The 18849-nt window shown below is 41.9% G+C and overlaps 1 protein-coding gene across 1 annotated transcript in view; it reads left to right on the forward strand.

The window, feature by feature from the left end:
- Positions 1–18849, forward strand: part of LOC115255403 (protein-glucosylgalactosylhydroxylysine glucosidase-like) — a 71088-nt gene extending 52239 nt beyond the window's left edge. Inside the window, exons 7-8 of the mRNA XM_029853472.2 lie at positions 16840–17642; positions 17712–18849. Of these exons, the coding sequence (XP_029709332.1) occupies positions 16840–17642; positions 17712–17815 (907 nt within the window). The 3' untranslated portion in view covers positions 17816–18849. The remainder of the gene's footprint in view (positions 1–16839; positions 17643–17711) is intronic.

The raw sequence follows: 18849 nt of genomic DNA on the forward strand, positions 1-18849 counted from the left end.
CGCTGGACCGGCGTTTTAACCAACTAAGCCACAGAACAGACAACGATCCTGCGGAATAAAAAGCCAAACTGACCTCGAGTCCACGCCATGAGCACTTAATTTTTCATAATTCCATCTCTGAGTTCGTGTCTAGTGTTGCCGACTGTACGATATCATGACAGCTAATAAAGAAGTGGTCTTAGCTTGGCATCTCGGGTATCAAAGTCACGCGCGTTCGCCTTCCGCGACTAATTAGTAAACATTGGAGTCCGGAGTGAACGCGGGTCATGGAGAGTAAGCTGAATGGGATTATCCTGTGAGTTTGTTCCTGGTTTTTTATGTAATCCCCTTGGTATTTCATGAATCATTCAAAGATGCTTTTGAGATATTCCAGATCAACTAAATTACTCCAGAGATCATATATGGTTGGCTATAGCTTCTAGTCTACACTTGTGATTGATAATAGCTTTTACCACTAGGTTAGGTAGTACTATATTTATCAAAGTAGTTCGAGGAACAATAAGCTTCTTCTTCTTTTTCTTCTTCTTCTATTTTATGGCTCGACGTCGACACTGGGAGTTGGCCTGCCTCGCTTCAGCTTAGTGTTCTTTGAGCACTTTAACAGTTATTAATTGAATGGCCTTCTTTGCCTGCCATTGCATGAATTTGTATATTGTGAGGCAAGGACAATAATACACTATGCCCAGGGAATCGAGAAAATTTTCCCGACTGGAACGGGAATCGAACCCGCCATAGCCTTAACCACTAGGCTAACATGAGACCCCAATAATAAGCGTTACATATATATTTTTGGAATAATATGGGTCATCCTTACTTTTAAGGAGCTTAGTTGATAAAAACAACCACTGTAACATGAGGTGGTTTCGTTTTAGATAGTAACGTAGAACAACCAAATAGGATCCATGAACCTTTTAATTCTCAAGGGTCACTTCATGGTAGTTTTGTGATAATTTTGGTCATCCAATCTTTCATGGAGTACACAACTTCATATATACACTTGCAATGCTAGCCTGCAATATTGAATAATAATACGTAATGAACCATATTTCCTAATATTCTTCAAAGACTAGTAGGTATTGTTCTGTACCTTTGAAATATTTAAGGTTGTTCAAACAAAAATATTTTTTTAATCTGCATTCGTTGTAGGCATTGTGAAGAATTGTTGATTCAGTTACATTATAATTTTTAATCACGCTAAATAAATGAATTAGATATAATTATTACGGTTGGTAATGTAACAGCAAAAAAAATATTACGGCTATAGATTCCATGTTATACATTGCAGGATAGTGTGTACGATTCAGAATATCCCGAAGTTATGTCATAGTTGTAGGAATCCATTTCTTTTTTTATCCAGCACAAGCAAACTCAAACACACCGGCCTTTTTTCACTACGCACCGGCCGAATTCACTTTTTCCTGCTTCACTTTAGATACTCTGCAACACACGACTGCTTCGAAGCACAACCACTCAAAAACTGATCCTTTTTTTTACAATCGGGCTTTCAACACACTCTCTTTATTTCTTTCTCACTCCCACACACATCTGGCAAAACTCTGCACATTATCTCTCTTTCAGCTTCCTGTCATTGTCTTGTTTCGACGCTTTAGACCAGATTTATTTTTAGACCACTTTTTATTATCCTGCAGTAATAGAATCATACACCCAACAAAATCAACATTCAAAATTAGTATTCTATATATTTTATATATCTCTCGATACCTACATCCACCTCCACTCCTGGTCTACACTCAGTGAAAAAAACTAACGAAATTCATCGAAATACCTTATGAGCTTATGAAAATTGATCGTGCTCGTTAGGACACGTTCCATAAGATAGATAGACTTATGAAAAAAGCAAAAAAACTTAATATGATGCAGACTGGATTCCATCCATGAACATCGGGATCACTGAACTCGTGTTTTATCCACACGACTACCCTGACGACTACCGACGCTTGAGAACACCATGGTGCTAAACATATATGAAAGCCAAGCTGTTAGACGATTCTGCGTCATAGAGGAACCTAAAAAAATCATTCGTATCATTATGATGTGTTTAAAAACCGTTTCACAAGTTGGACCTTATGGGAATCTTTTATTTTTTATTTTTTTTTTTGTGTAGGCTTATGAAAAGAAGCATCCCGATGTCGTAGATTTATTATGCTTTTGATCGAAATACAAAGAGACCGAATGTGCGAAAATTGATTTTTAACCTACATAGAAATGTCGCAACTCAATTTGGATTAGTGCATATTGTTGCTCTTAATTAGCTTAATGATGCGCAACAGAAAAAAATAGATTCAAATTTACTTCGCAGCTGCAACTTCGCATGTGCTTCTAGCGACGATTTCGATTTGGTGGTGCGACGATAATACATATATAAAGAATCGCTTGTGAATATCCATGTATACTATTTACGAGACCTTGATGTACCAAAGGAAGCCACTAAATTTTGTTTTCAAATGAATAATATTCATAACTTTGTATTTTTCGTGTAAATTAGATTTAGAGTGTTGCATCGATCAGTCCAGTACACGGGTACACGGAACGGGAAAACAGCTCATATAAGGGTTCATTCCATTCATATAGAGCTTTGAAACGGGGGTCCATTGTCGCTCTGTATTATCAGCGGTAGACCCCAGTTGAAAAATACCTTCTGCAATGCCTCATTGGTGTTTTTAGCATCGGTAGACTTCATCTCAATCACCGAAATGTATCGAGAATATGTGTCTACTAACACCATGAATTCTCCGTGCCCGCAACCTTGAACCGTGAGGAAATCTACCTGCATGATTTCCCAGGGTCCTTCGGGAAGCTTACGATTGGAAAGGGGAATAGGCGGATTCTTTCTTGACATTACGATGCAAGTTTCACATTTCTTAACGAAATTACCAACATCGGTACTGATACCCGGCCACCAAAAGTAATCCCTTAGAATTCTCTTCATAGCGGAGCTTCCAATGTGACCTTGATGGGCGTCCGCCATTGCTGTTGAACGCAACACAGACGGAAGAATGACTTTGTCATTTTTGAAGACCAGCGATCCCAAAACGCGAAGTTCCTTGGATTGTGTAGCATGCAAGTTTCACATTTCTTAACGAAATTACCAACATCGGTACTGATACCCGGCCACCAAAAGTAATCCCTTAGAATTCTCTTCATAGCGGAGCTTCCAATGTGACCTTGATGGGCGTCCGCCATTGCTGTTGAACGCAACACAGACGGAAGAATGACTTTGTCATTTTTGAAGACCAGCGATCCCAAAACGCGAAGTTCCTTGGATTGTGTAGCATATCGGCTGTATCTCTCAGGCCAATCCCCCGTTGCGATGGCTTCTCTCACGTCGATCAGCTGTGTGTCTCTCTCTGACTCCAGTTCTATATTCTCCCACGTAATGTTCATAGCCCCGATGTCTATTGAATAGAGCAAATGTTTTTCGTCGTCCTCTTCGAAAGCTTCATCGACTTGCGATCTTGATATTAAACGAGACAGCGCATCCGCAATGTTCATATTTCCAGGGATCCGTTTTATAGCAAAGTCGTACGCTTGCAATCGCAATGCCCAGGCTTCTGCTCTAGTAACTGAACGCTTGCTTGTCTTGATGCCATCTCCGAAAATGAACTCATTGGCTTCTGAGTCCGTCCTAACAACGAACGACTTACCGGTTAAGTAGAATGTGAATCTCTCGATTGGATTGGACCGTTCTCACTTCACCCTTTTGCCACCACACAAGACATCCATAAGCCAATATTGGCCGAACCACAGTTGTGTAAATCCATTTGATATACTTGGGTTTTAGACCCCAAGTTGTACCAAAAGTACGCCGGCATTGCCCGAAGGCCATACAAGCTTTCTTGATTCTGAACTCAATGTGAGGTGTCCAGGAAAGCTTGGAATCAAGAATGACTCCAACGTACTTTACCTGTTCAGTCACATCGATTTCAGAATCAAAGAGACGCAAAGGTCGAACGACATTACGGTTTCGCCTTTCCGTGAAAAGAACAATAGATGTTTTACTCGGATTAACCGAAAGGCCATATTGGCGACACCAACCCTCAACTGCCTGAAGGGCGTTTTGCATCAGGTCGAAAAGGGTGCTGATGCACATACCAACTAACAATGTTAGGTAGTCGTCGGCAAAACCATAAGTAGGAAAACCGCTATTATTGAGTTGCCTCAATAGCGTATCTGCTACGAGATTCCACAAAAGCGGTGATAAGACTCCCCCTTGGGGGCATCCACAAACACTCAATTTCCTTATCCCTGCTAGACGCAATGTCGAGAAGAGATATCGGTTTTTGAGCATTTGGTGAATCCAATTGGAAATCATTGGAGATATACCATGACTCCGTGCGGCTTCCAATATGGCATCGAAAGGCACGTTGTCAAAGGCACCCTCGATATCTAAGAAAACACCCAAACAAGATTGTGTAGGAATCCATTTCTTTTTTTATCCAGCACAAGCAAACTCAAACACACCGGCCTTTTTTCACTACGCACCGGCCGAATTCACTTTTTCCTGCTTCACTTTAGATACTCTGCAACACACGACTGCTTCGAAGCACAACCACTCAAAAACTGATCCTTTTTTTTACAATCGGGCTTTCAACACACTCTCTTTATTTCTTTCTCACTCCCACACACATCTGGCAAAACTCTGCACATTATCTCTCTTTCAGCTTCCTGTCATTGTCTTGTTTCGACGCTTTAGACCAGATTTATTTTTAGACCACTTTTTATTATCCTGCAGTAATAGAATCATACACCCAACAAAATCAACATTCAAAATTAGTATTCTATATATTTTATATATCTCTCGATACCTACAATAGTCTCTGATTATATTCGGTGAGCTCTAGTGAGTATAATATATTAGCAACTTGAGCTTGAGCTTGAGCTTGATTGACCGCCCGCAGTTGCAACTCCAGTATCGCCAGATCAGCTACACTCACACAAGGAACCAATGAGATATGTAACTGTTTGGGACTAACAGGCATCTTCAGTATGTGAGCGTTGGTGCACTATGGGGCGGCTCCATACAAACAGGTGGCCAAAAATATTTTCGCGTCAATTTCATAATGTCTTGCTCCTTTTCGTAGGCTTTATGCCTAAAAATGTCAAAACATGTTGAATAGGTTGTTTTGACAAGAGAATTTCAAACTGCATGAAATTATAAGGGTATTGCATACTTTTAGGCGTTTAAGGATTTCTGTTCCTATTTACAAAATGTATTCCAATTCGTAAAACCACGCTTCGCTAAGAGATCCAAGACCTGATTTAGAGTACACTATGATTGATCTACCGAGAAAAGCAGCCATGACGACCAAATGTTTCCTCAGATGTATTTAATGGCCAATAGGGTGATTTTATATAGTAATATCTCAATCATCGCCGACAATTTCTTTGGAATTGCAGAATAGCAGCTAGTAGCTGCTAAATTTGATTTCAATGTCTCCCAGGGATCTTAAGCAAAGGCATAGAAGTAATCCAGAAGCAAAACTTTGCGAAACTTTTTTTGTATGAAACGGTCTGTATGAAGCAAATTTGATTTTTTTAATGTGGTATCATTTAATAGTTTTACAATCGACATTTCTACGTCTCGTACGTCATACGAAAGGTTTATAAGCAAGCTTTTAAAAACTACTTTAAAAGTATGACATTTTTCATTTCAGCCAAAGATATGTAGAGTTGATCATTTCAATCGTTTTACTAAAAATCGGCAATGGTCCCATTCTGCTACCAATATCTCGATAAGTATAGGGATTAGCAAACTAATATTCTAGGGTTTACTGGTCCAAGTGGTCTACTTTCAACTACCGAAGGTAATTCTCAAATTGAATAGTCAATTTTCGATTTTTGGCCACCTGAATCCCCTTAGTGTGGTGGTCTTGTATTTTTAGGCGACAATGGCGCCTGCTGCGTCAGGTTGCAGGTCAATGGGGAAGGGGAGGGAAGTAATGATTGCAATCGCTTGCCCACATCACACTCAGCGAAAAAAAACTAGCGAAATTCATCGAAATACCTTATGAAAATTTGCTATAACTAATTCTTATGGATGCCATAAGAATACCTTATGAAAATTGATCGTGCTTGCTATGACAAATGTCATAAGATAAAATTATAAAAAGAACAAAAAAATCTAAAGATGATGCAGACTGGATTCGATCCATGAACGTCGGGGGATCACTGACCCCGTGTTTTATCCACACGGCTACCGACGCTTGATAATATCACGTTGCTAAACGTGAATAAAAGCCAAGCTGTGAGACGATTTTACGTCATAGAGTGACCTTATGAAATTCATCCGAATCATTATTTAATTATTTAAAGGCCGTTTCATAAGTTGGGCCTTATGGAAATCTTAAGGTTATTTGTCTGAGTGCAGGCCGTTGAATCCTCTGCGCCTGCACAAGGTCATGCGGATGTTGGGGTGTTGGTGGGAAATGTTTTTATTTTTGGCATATGGATCATGCATTGGTGCAAGGATGCCAGGCGTAAAGCGATAGATTGTGTGGAGATTACTGTGAAGCGGCACAGTCCGCTTGGTTGCATAACTTGCAGGCGTTATATGATAGATTGACACTGTGCTGTGATGAAAGTTGGAAGGAAGGGAAACGACTTTTTTTTTCAATCAGTTTCTGGTTCTAGCGATCGCTACGAACATACGAATATACATAAGATGTATATGTAGGAGAGAGGAAGAGTGAGAGAGAAAGTAGATAGAAAGATACAAAGTAGGAGGAAAGGGACGAGCCAGGGATTGAACCCAGGACCTTCTGCATATGAATCAGAAGCGGTAGCCACTAGACCACCAAGCTCGTCTTATAATATATTAGCAACTCAACTCAATGTATCTAATACAGAAACTTCAATTTTTGTAGATGCTAGATTTTAAACATCATAAAAGTTTGGATGGCCCCAGCTGATCTGATGATGTCCAGTGAACATTCAGAAGATTTACTGGACATGATAGATTGCAAATCGTAGCTCTGTGTAATGAATAAAATTACCGTTATACCCGTAGACTTTAGAATCTAAACTCAAGAACAGTTTGGATCGCCTAGGATATCCCGACTGATCTGATACTATCTATTGAATTTTTAGAAGACTTTCTGGACATGATAGATTATAAATTGTAGCTTTGTATAACGAAAAAAGTTATCATTACACCCATAGACTTTAGGATTCAAACTCAAGAACAGTTTGGATGACCTAAAATACCCCGATTTATCTGATACTGTCTATTGAACTTCCAGAAAAAAAAATACTGGACATGATAGATTACAAATCCTAACTATGTATAATGAAACATGAATGAAGGATATCTCGACGGATACTAGAGACGAACCAGCCAAGGGCTGAAAGTCTCTTTAATAAAGACAAATCAATCAATCGACGGATACTGTCTATTGAACTTTAAGAAGACTTACTGGACACAATAGATTACAAATTGTAGCTTTGTATAACGAAAAGTTACCATAACATATTTCTTATTTCAATCTGTTCTTGGCGAACGACTGGATTTATGTTGATCGGAGGAATTTGACACTCTCAGTCTTTTGAAAATCAAACGATTTATTTTATTCTGCCCGGCGTTTCAGCCGTGAGATGTGGCCTTTTTCAAGGGCAAAACTATTTTTAGAAAGGAGGCCTTTGGTTGATCACAACATAACTTATGAAGTTCTTATGCTAATCTTACTTAGTCTAGTCTACCGTTTTCGTCCTAAATTATCTGTTTTTGTGGTTGTTGGTTGGTCATTATTTGGGCTTCTGAGGGTTAAATTAAATTAGTGGTCACCATACTTGACCATGAGGATGTGGCCGACGCCGCTAGTCACCCAATAAAGTTTGAACACTCAGAATGCGTACATAAACCTTTATTTTGCATCACGTTGGCAGCAGCTCGCTAACGTGTACGGTTTGAGTCAAAAATGACCCTAATGACAAAGGAGGATTAAGGATGGTGTGCTGACGCCAAACCGCATCTATTGGTTATCTGTGCAATTCCGCTAGCACGGGTCAATCGCGGGTTTTTTTTTTCATCTAAACCATAGGGGGATAATCTGCTCAACAGACACCCTAACAGGAAGGTTAGGGTAGTGTGGGATTGAGGCCGTCTTCTACAACAAAAGTAAAAGCCAGGACTACCCAAGCAACCAAAAGTTCGGATAAAATAGCATGTTTGGGCTTAATCAGCTATTCGAAGGTATATGAATAGCATTCTATTCAGCTCACTTTTTAAGTAATTAACCGAACTTCAGTTCACAAAAAGTACACTTGTGTCGCTGAAAGGAACGCTATTCAGCTTAAAAATAAACTTCGAAAAAATTAAAAAAAAATGTTTAGTCCTCAAAAGTAATTTATTATTAAGAACCATTAGTTCATGTGGAATCCAAATTGACTAATACCTTGAAATAATGTTTGATGTTTTTTACTTACTGAGATTTGAACTCGGGATCTCCTCGTTGAAAGTCGGTGCCTAACCACTACTCCATGTATGTGTTGTTATGCACTGTGAGATTTTACTCAATGTGCTGGTATCATATAGTAGAGCTCAATCAGGTTCGCGTGTGAACTTTCCCTGAACTTGGAATAGTTTTTGAAGTCGAAAGTTCGAAAGAAGTTCACGTGGAACTTCTTGTGAACTTACGCAGTTTGACATTTTCAGTTTGTTGTGGTTCGCAGTGCAAAGCAATAAATTAAGGCCAGTGTATCGTCTTCAAGAAAAGATTATAAGTTTTCAGCTTGGTTTTCGGTGAATACGATTGCGTCGATTACCGGTGCGCTGCAGTGACAAGTGAGACGGGTGTGAAAACATCCAGCAAAGCTGGAAAATTTTTGTGCGCAGCCGAAAAACCCCCGGCGGCATCCTGGGGGGAACAGTTTTCCACTGCGGGGGGAGCCTTTGAGCCACACGGATCCTTTGCGTTGATTACAAGTAAGTACGTTCAAATATTATAGTGGAACAAAGTGTACTTGTGAAATTAACACAAGCTGTGGCTGCTGGGCTCGATTTCCGAGTGATTTAATTGAATGAGAACTTCTCCCCGGCCCCGCTGTCGCCGAAGTTCAAGTGAAGTTCACTTTTGGTACGGTTAATATTTATCCGAACTTTCAGTAGTAAGTTCAAAACAAGTTCGAAACAAGTTCGGAACGGATGATTTCAAGTTGTTGGAATATGTTCAAATGAACTATATTTGAATTTTAAAGGCACGCAAAAGTTCAACATGAGTTCGGTCAATATTTGATTGAACTCTGTTTTAAAGTTCAACATAAGTTCTTTTTGAACCTTTTTTCGACTTTAATGTCGTTTTGAAGAGAAGTCAAAAGCTTGTACATGTACTTCCAAGTTCATAAACAATACAAGAGTAACTTTTTGGAGAATTAAGTTCAACGAAACCTGGAATTGAACCGAACTTGAACTTCTGAGTTCGTTCTCCAAGTGGAATCCGAACTTTTGGTTGCTTGGGTACTCTCTCCTCGTACCCTCTAAACCATTCCTATGGTCGCCAAACCCTACGTCTCTCCGGAACCACCAAGAAGGTATTGCATCAGAGAGGGGCTAGTGCACATCGCACCCTCAAGGTTAGCTGCGTTGCCTAGCAGCAACGAACATCGATGACTCGCTCTGGAGAGTCCATCACGGTAACATGCTGGCCCTTAGCCAGTTTCCCGAGTGTTCCTCGCCACTCCCTTTGTCCTCGGAAGGCGGGCAGGGCCAACCCCGCCCGCGCCCAACTGCTTTGCAGACATCAAGAACTGATGCCCACGCTCAACCCGATCTGACCTGCTGAAGGCAAGGGTATCACTACCCTTCAGGCCCTATCAGCTGCACCAGAAGGTTGCTGACAGCAGGGTCTCCACCTGCCCCGACCCTTGCCGGGGACCCCTTTCCAACCGCGGGCTCGGATCCAACCCAGTAGACCGATGCCACGACAGCACCGCTACCGGGACTTCCTCTCCGCGGCCACTTAATCGCTGTAAGGGTCGATCTCGACCGCAGGGCACCGGTACGAAACCGACTCCGAACCCCTGGAGCACCTCTTGTACTGCATCTGAACTAGCCATTCTCCGAGTCCACGCGCCACCTCCTCTGTAGCTCCCAGACGATATGGGTGATAGCCGTTGAAACGGCGTTCCAGCCAAACTCATCCCTACACATCCTCTGGACCAAGTTGTCCGGGTTTGAGTCCTCCCCGCATGTGGCAAGCATGCGGTCACGCATTGTGCAAAAACGCGGGCACACGAACAAAACGTGTTCCGCCGTTTCCTCTAAACCATTGTACACTGGGCATTCGGGAGAATCCGCATGCCCGAAACGGTGTAGATACTGTCGGAAGCAACCATGACCTGTAAGGACCTGTGTCAGGTAGAGTGTAACATCCACATGGCGCCTATTAATCCAACTATCTACCCTCGGTATCAACCTATGGGTCCACCTTCCTTTGGTGGAACTGTCCCACGCGCGCTGCCATTTGACCATAGAGGCCATCCTGGCAGTCCTGCGTATGCCTCTTGTGCCGCGCACATCGAAGCACTCCATGTCCTCACTGATAAGAATGCTGATAGGCACCATACCAGTAATGACGCAGAGAGCGTCGTGTGACACTGTACGGCGCTCGCAACCCTCAGGCACATAAAGCCTGTAAGTGCTTTACAGCTTCCGTCGGTAGCATTTAGACATTTAGTACTTAGCGCGGTGCCCCATGCCGGGCCGCCATGCCTAAGTGTGGACGTAGCAACACTAGCCAGAAGCTTGCGCTTACTGGCGTACACCGCAGAGCTATTGGACATCATCCGGGACAGTACCGCAATAGCTGTGGAGGCTCTTTTACAGGCATAATAGACGTGGCTACCGAAGGTAAGCTTATCGTCGATCATCACGCCCAAGTGTTTGACGGAAGGCTTTGACAGGATAGTGCACTCTCCTACACTGATCTCCGTCTGTTGCTCCGACTTCCGGTTGTTAACAACCGTCACCTCTGTATTGTGGTGAGCCAGCTCCAGTTTCCTGGATCGCATCCACGCCTCCACAACCTTGATCGAGTGGTCGGTAGTCAACTTCACCTCCTCGATCGGTTCACCGTAGACTTCGAGCGTAATGTCGTCGGCAAATCCGACACTCACCACTCCCACTGGGTACTCCAACCTCAACACCTCGTCGTACATGACATTCCATAACACCGGACCCAGGATGGAACCTTGCGGGACTCCTGAGGTTATGTGAAAGCACTTCCGATCCACCTCCGTGTCGTAGACTAGTACACGATTCTGAAAGTAACTTCCGAGAATCTTGTACAAGTACTCCGGTATCCCCAGACGCAAGACCGCATCGGCAATAGCAGACCAGCTGGCGCTATTAAACGCATTCTTTACATCCGCGCAAAAGCGAATTCCCCTCCTCTTAGGCTCGAGTGCTTTCTCGGTGGTTTTTGTAACCGACAAGATAGCGTCTACTGTGGACCTCCCCTTCCGGAAGCCGTACTGGTTGCTCGAAAGACCATTTTCGCCCTCGGTGAACCTCAACATTCTATTGAGGATGATCTTTTCGAGCACCTTCCCCGTCGTGTCAATCAAGCATATTGGTCTATATGCCGCCGGGTCTCCGGGTGGTTTCCCGCCTTTGGCAATAGAACCAGCGTCTGCCTCTTCCATACTTCTGGGAAAACTCCCTCGTGCAGGCATTTCTGCATAGCAGACCTGAACATCCCGGGAGCCCCTACAAAAACTACTTTTAAGGCCAGGTTTGGAACTCGGTCCGAACCTAGGGCCTTACCTACGCTAAGGGACTTTGCTATCCCCGCAAGTTCCACTTCGGTGACCCTCTCCTCATTGCCAGCCCCAGTCCCCGGCTGTCCTACGAAAGGAGACCAAGGGCTAGAATCATGACGCGGGAAAAGCCCCTCGATGATCCCCTCCAACATCTCTGGAGATTGCTGTGTAGGAGCCATTACACCTCTCATCTTGGCCATCACCCCACGGATTAACATTGGCACTCTGACCGAGATCCTCGAAGCAGGCTGTTAGGCCAGGACTACAAAAAGTTACGTCAATTATCGACTCATTGTTCCGACTAAAGGTGCTCTTGGTACTGACATTAACCAGGTCGACATCTAGTATTGCCAGTATTGTCTCTACCAGGATCTGACTCCGCTGGTTCGTAAAATGGCTTTCCCATTCCATGACCCAGATATTGAAGTCACTTGCTATTACAACTGTCCTTCGCGCTGTCATCTTGGCCAGCATTTGCATAAACTGCTCGATCGACCACCGTGGAGGCACATAACAGCTACTGAAGAAAACCCCGTTTACTATGGCGACCACGATGCCCTCGTCAGTAGTAGGCACCAACACCTGGACGAAGCATTTATCCGTCGTCCATAACGCCACCATTTATGTGGGCTCATCCGCGACCCTGTTTCCGTTGCCGGCGGGTACTCGGTAATGGGTCCGCTATGATTGCGATATCCGTCCCCCACTCAGAAACCGCCTGACGAAGCAGTTCCTGAGCCCCGTCACAGTGGTTCAGGTTCAGCTGCACTATGGTTTGTTCACTGCGGCTTTCTTGAAGGCTGGGCACCCGTTGGGTGCCTGTTTTTCACGGATTTTCCGGTTCAAATCAGACAAATGGGTGGACTCGTGCAGCCTAGTGCCTCACGGCCTTCGGCGCCGCAACTCCTGTCAGGGCCTTTGCAGTCCCATGAAATGTGGCCTGGTTCCAGATACCTAAAACAAACCTTCGGTGGCTCGTGGAAGGTCAGATGACATACACACCAGCCTACCTTGATTCTCCCTACTTTCACGGACTTTTTAACGTCCATTACAGGTAGCCGAACCAAGGCTACCTGTATCCCTGTCGGACCCTTCCATAGCCGAACGGATGCGGTGGCCACCTGCACGTCTCACTGTTGCCGCAGTGCCGTGACGAACTCTTCCACTTCGTTAACCTAGTCTAAATTTTTTACCTTCAGAGTCGCCTTTGCTGTAAGAGCCCTCACCTCTACCCTTTCGTCAAGGACCTCTTCCGCCAAACTTTTGTAGGCGGCGCCCTTGCGTTCCTTGTCGTGCTTCAGCTCGAAGATTATCTCACCCGTACGAGTACGTCTGATACAGCGCACGTCGGCTCCCAGATCGACGAGCTTGGCATCGCTTCGCATCACCTTCAAGACGTCCGAGTACTTAGACTGTTCGGTCTTGATAACGAGCGCGTCGCCTTACTCGCCTTACGCCTTCTTGGTTTGGCGGCCCAGTTCTCTTTGACCTGCGGTTTCTTCTTCCTCTTCTTCTTCTGGTTCACCCTATTCTCTGAGGGCCTAACAACGGTCGCAACCCCCTGTTTCCTTCCATCCAGGACAGGCCAGCCTTTCTAAGCTCACACTTCTCAGCTTTTCGGGACGCCTGGCAGGGTTCCGACTTGCCAGCATTACTGCCGACCTTCGGGATCAGTATTTTCTTAGCCTTACGGGCACCGCCAGACAGCTCCTCACCTGACGGCTGCCTTACCCGCTTCTGCGAGTGCTTATCACAAGCAGTCGCATCCGCCACACCTTTTGGAGTTCCTGCTAAAGCAAGGCCTCCGTCTGGGTAGACTTCGTAACCTTTACTTTCACTGGTTCCGCCGCTCCTGCAGTAATACTGCTTGGCATCGTCCATCGACTTACGAAGTTTCAACAGAGCCGTTTTCAGGTCCTTACTTATGTTAGACTTTGTGGACGCAAAGTCGATTATCTTGTCAAGCTCAGTCACTTCGATCGCGAACGGCTCTTCTCTTTTTTGGTTGAAGGCCCTCATCAACCACGCTCCGTCCACCGGCAGGCAAGCCGGGGCATGGATCAGAGATTCCACGCTGGAGCTGCGTGCGCAGTTTCCCTCTCTCTACCCCTGGGTGGGCCTGAAGTAGTTGATCCGCCGAGTGTTGGGCGTGATCGAGTTTGAATTAGCGCAGTCACAAACTAAGCTAAATTCAGCATGACGAGATTCAATATTTTAAAAGATGTAAAATCAATCAATGAATGAAGAGCAATGATTAGGCTGACCATACGTCCCGTATTCAACGGGACAGTACCGTTTTTAAGACCTTTTAGGGTTGTCCCGTCGTATTGTGGAAAAAGGTCAAAATGTCCCGTATTTTTCAGGAAACGAGTGTTAACATAAAAAAAAAATAAGTTTAGCCTATTAAGATAATGTTTCGAAATATTTTCCTATCATTCCTCTTTTCAATGAAACAAATATTTAATAATAATTATTATTGTTTATTATGAAACAGATATTTCTTGATTAAGAAGTAAAGGTTCATCCTGTTAAAATTTTGAGTCTAATATTAATGATATAAAGTATCAGAAATATAACCTAAAAGCTTACTCAAATTTACATTTCAAAAGGTTTTTCGTGCTTTTATTCAAATTCTCTACAAGTTTAAAATGTAGTTTGTGAAGTGTTAAGCCATAATTTTGTATTTTATTAGAATATACCCTTTAGACTCCTCAGCAATTCCACAGGAATTCACTAGAATAAAATGTTAAATTCTCCATTTTTTCTAAGTCAACGAATCTTTTTTAACCCTTTAGGACGTGTGCTGTTGTACAAAGTACAGCACGACCAAAAAACCTCGCTCGTCGTATACAGTGCGAGCGCGGTGCAGTTTCGGTTGCTTCATGGCGCGCGTCCTGAAAGGTTAATGTAAATTTTAAAGTCATGCAGAAAGGGATTAAATAACACTAGTTTACAGCATTTTTGAACTCGGTTAGTTGATGATCGTTTTTGGTGTAGAATCATGCCCTGAATTCGAAAACACGAAGGAAAAAAATTACAGTAGAGCGGATTTTTTTTCGACTTTCCATACAAGGTTGATGATTTGAAATCGATTTTTGTTCTATTTTTAAGCAATGTCGCTCACTTCAAACATCTCAGTCTCCGTAATCCATGCTTCGATTTAGCTAATTTTTTTACTGTAACTCGCCTACATATGATATGTCAAATAAATGTTGAGAAAGAATTTTTAAATTGTTTTTTTCTCATTGAAAAAAATACAATTCTTCATATATTTTTGGAAATTTTGCTAAAATTTAAGGAGATCGTCCCCAAAACTCGCAAATATCTTGAATATCATCAATCTGACGCAAAACCTGCATTCAGATGATCGAATGGTATTATATTCAGCTTTTAATTTATGGAAAAAGATTTAAAATTGGTTGAACAAAACGCAAGATATTTGAATTTCATTAAATTCTATATTTTAAAAAGTTGTAAAACTCGATATTGAGCTAAAACTAAAAAACTGTTCTACTTAAAATTTTTTGAAGCTCGGATTCGAAATCAGCGCTAAATTATGCTTCAAAAATTTTGGTCGTTGACAGTAGTTCACGACTTTCGTTTTATTTTGTAAACTAGTGTAATCATTCCAATAATGTGATTTATCGGAAGCTTTTTTGACATCAACACTTTTCATGTGATTAGGAATTTCAGACTTAAAATACGAAAAATGAAAAGATTTATTGAAAGAATCTTATACTAGTGTCCCAAAATAGTTGCCCATAAATATAAAGGAAAAAATAACAATGGACCAAACTACGACTATCATAAAATAATTACATTCAAAAATAAACATGCAGAGTATATAGCATTTTCAGTTATTCCTGAGTTGCATAAAAATTTAAGAAACAATAAAATATTATAAATCCGAGACAGATTATTTTGGTGCGACTTAAATTTCAAAAGTTATTTAGATTCGTGTGCTTTTATGGTTTTAAATCACATAAAAATGGCTTCTCCAAGTTATAGCCAAAAATAATAGAAATAAGAGGCGATGAATAAAATGTAATTTGGACTCTAACTAAGATAACTTTTATTTTTTAACTGGTTATAAATCTTACTATCTTCAATTGTCTTGAAAATTAAGTTTCTTAGAAGTTTGTTGAACATATTTTTTTTAATACTACGGAAAAAACATATAATTTGTAGATGGGGGAGAATCGACTGTATTCTGTGCAACTCGGAATTTGGCGATACGTCTGGTTAGATAACAACTCGTTTTGATTTAACAAGACTGCGTAGCCGTCAAAATCCGAGTTGCATATAATTTCTTTGTCTTTCCTTTGTTTTACAATTATTTAACTTTTGCACGCTTTAACTTTTTAATCACTCGATCACTTGATTCCTTCTCAAGTAACATTGACAGCTGAATAACAGCTTATTCAGCCAAAATGTTAAAAATCAAGTTGAAGAGCGGCTTATTCTTCTGTAGTAAAGCAATAATGTTTATTGCGTTATCTTTTAACATAATTTCAAAGATAACATTTGAGAACATTGGAGAACATTTCAAACATAATCGTTCCCTAATGTGAATATGAAACATTTTATAATTTCAGTATTAAACATTTTGTATGTCCCGTATTTTATGCTCATATGTCCCGTTTTTATATTGTTACTATCTGGTCAGCCTAGCAATGATGTATTTACTCAAAGTCATTTTATATTACCTACGTACATAATTTCTGCAAAGAGAAGAAAACTTGATTGTAGATAACATTTTGGAGTTTTGAAAAATAACTTGGCATCCCTGGGTTCCCCATCTCATATCAAACATTCTACCACATAGTATGATCATCGCTTTACCCGCCATCAAGCATCAGTCATGCTATGCATCATAATCAACATCGTTCTCATGTCACCCATCTGCAACAGCAAAGCGGTGGGAATTGTACGACACACCGTCATTCATCTTTCCATTCGCTTTACGCGACTCACCATCCCATGATGTCACGTTCCCGCGCGTCTAAATATTATGATCATATTAAGATTTCCGAGAGAGGCCCTTCACTAATCCCATCATTACAGCTTGGCGAGCTGCCTGTGTAGCACCGGCAACGTTGGCGTTGGCGATGACGACGATTTCTTCCACGGCCACGACGACGACGACGACAATAGTGTCGATAACGGCGGCGGCAATAAAACCAATCCGATAGGCCTGGACAAAGGCGTGGTGGCGCCACCTTGCCCCGCGACGACCAATTGGACCGCCCTAGCGCAGCACCTAAAGCTGCTTTATGACACCGAAAATGACTATCATCCCCAGTTCGAAGGCTACCGATTGGGGACCGTGATCAAACAGGCGGACACCGTGCTGCTGGGCTATCCGTTACAATACCCCGGCATGAATGCCTCCACCAGGAGCAATGATTTGCGGTTTTACGAATCCGTCACCCGACGGTCGGGGCCGGCAATGACCTGGGCCATGCATGCCATCAACCATCTGGATTTGGGCGAACGGGAGAAAGGTTCGCAACTGTTCGATCGGAGCTATAAAAAGTACGTCCGTGAGCCGTTCTACGTGTGGAGTGAGGTTGAGCAGGGCCTTCAGGGGGCTACCAACTTCATCACCGGGGCAGGAGGGTTTCTACAAGCGGTGATCAATGGATTCGGAGGGGTAAGGCTATTTTTGGATCGGTTGGAGATACAGAAGCCGAAGCCGCCGACGGGTACGAAAAGGTTAACCATTAAAGGTGTAAGATATCTGGGAGCGACGCTAACTTTGACGGTGTCCGATGATGGAAGCACATTGGAGTTTACTGATGCTCCGCGAGATTTGGTGATTCGCGTTGGTAATTCTGAGTTTAATTCTGTAGTACTTGGTAAAACGTGTAAGTACATTATTATTATTATTATTACTTGCAGGTTTACACTATTTCACCCATATATTTTTCTTTCAGATAATATTACAAACACCATTACAGTTATTCAAGCAAAGAAGAACATCTATGAAAATTGCAACATCCCAGAAGAAGTAATCAGCACATTCAATGTAACTCCATGAAAACAGCACTTAGAATCAAAGAAGGATGAAAATGGAAGCATTATGCTTTTAAAGGGAATCATCCCCTACACCCATGTGTTAACATAAACTATTTTTCTTTTTCCGTTATTAACGAGATTTTAAGCCGGGGCTAGCTTATCTCGGGACCCACGGTTTTACTTCCCTTCCGAAAGAAGAACTCACATTTTGTGAGTTCGTCGGGAGTGGATGTCGATCCCAGGTCCTCAGCGTGATACTCACGAGCTTTAACCATCATACCAGGTCCGCTTCACATAAACCATTGAATTTCAAGTAAAAATAAAATGTAGTATCAGAAAAATACTGGTCAAGGTAATGTTTTTCTTGTTTACAATTAACATCTCTTCGAAATAATAAACACGAAGGATTTAGGCAGGGCTTCATATTTTTCACTTTCCTTCCTTTCTCTACTTCAATTTCCGCTCAGTCAATTTTATACCAATGGACATAATTTTTTGTTCATGGTGAGATATGTAATGTTGCTAGCCGCGAACAAAAATGCAAGTCAATTGGTATAACATTGACTAATTATACTAGTTTACAGCATTTTTGAACTCGGTAAGCTGATGATCATTTTTGGTGTAGAATCATGCCCTGAGTTCGAAAACGCAAAGAAAAAAAATTACAGTAGAGCGGATTTTTTTTCGACTTTCCATACAAGGTTGATGATTTGAAATCGATTTTTGTTCTATTTTTAAACAAAGTCGCTCACTTCACACATCTCATTCTCCGTAATCAATACTCCGATTGAGCTGAATTTTTTACTGTAACTCGCCTACATATGATATGTCAAAAAAACGTTGAGAAAGAATTTTTAAATTGTATTTTTCTAATTGAGAAAAATACATTTCTTCATATTTTTTTGGAAACTTTGCTAAAATTTAAGGAGATCGTCCCCAAAACTCGCCAATATTTTGAATTTCATCAATCTGACGCAAAACCTGCATTCAGATGATCGAATGGTATTATATTCCGCTTTTAATTTATGGAAAAAAAATTAAAATTGGTTCAACAAA

The sequence above is a fragment of the Aedes albopictus genome, chromosome 2 (genome assembly GCF_035046485.1).
Source record: "Aedes albopictus strain Foshan chromosome 2, AalbF5, whole genome shotgun sequence".
Taxonomy (NCBI): Eukaryota; Metazoa; Arthropoda; class Insecta; order Diptera; family Culicidae; genus Aedes; species Aedes albopictus.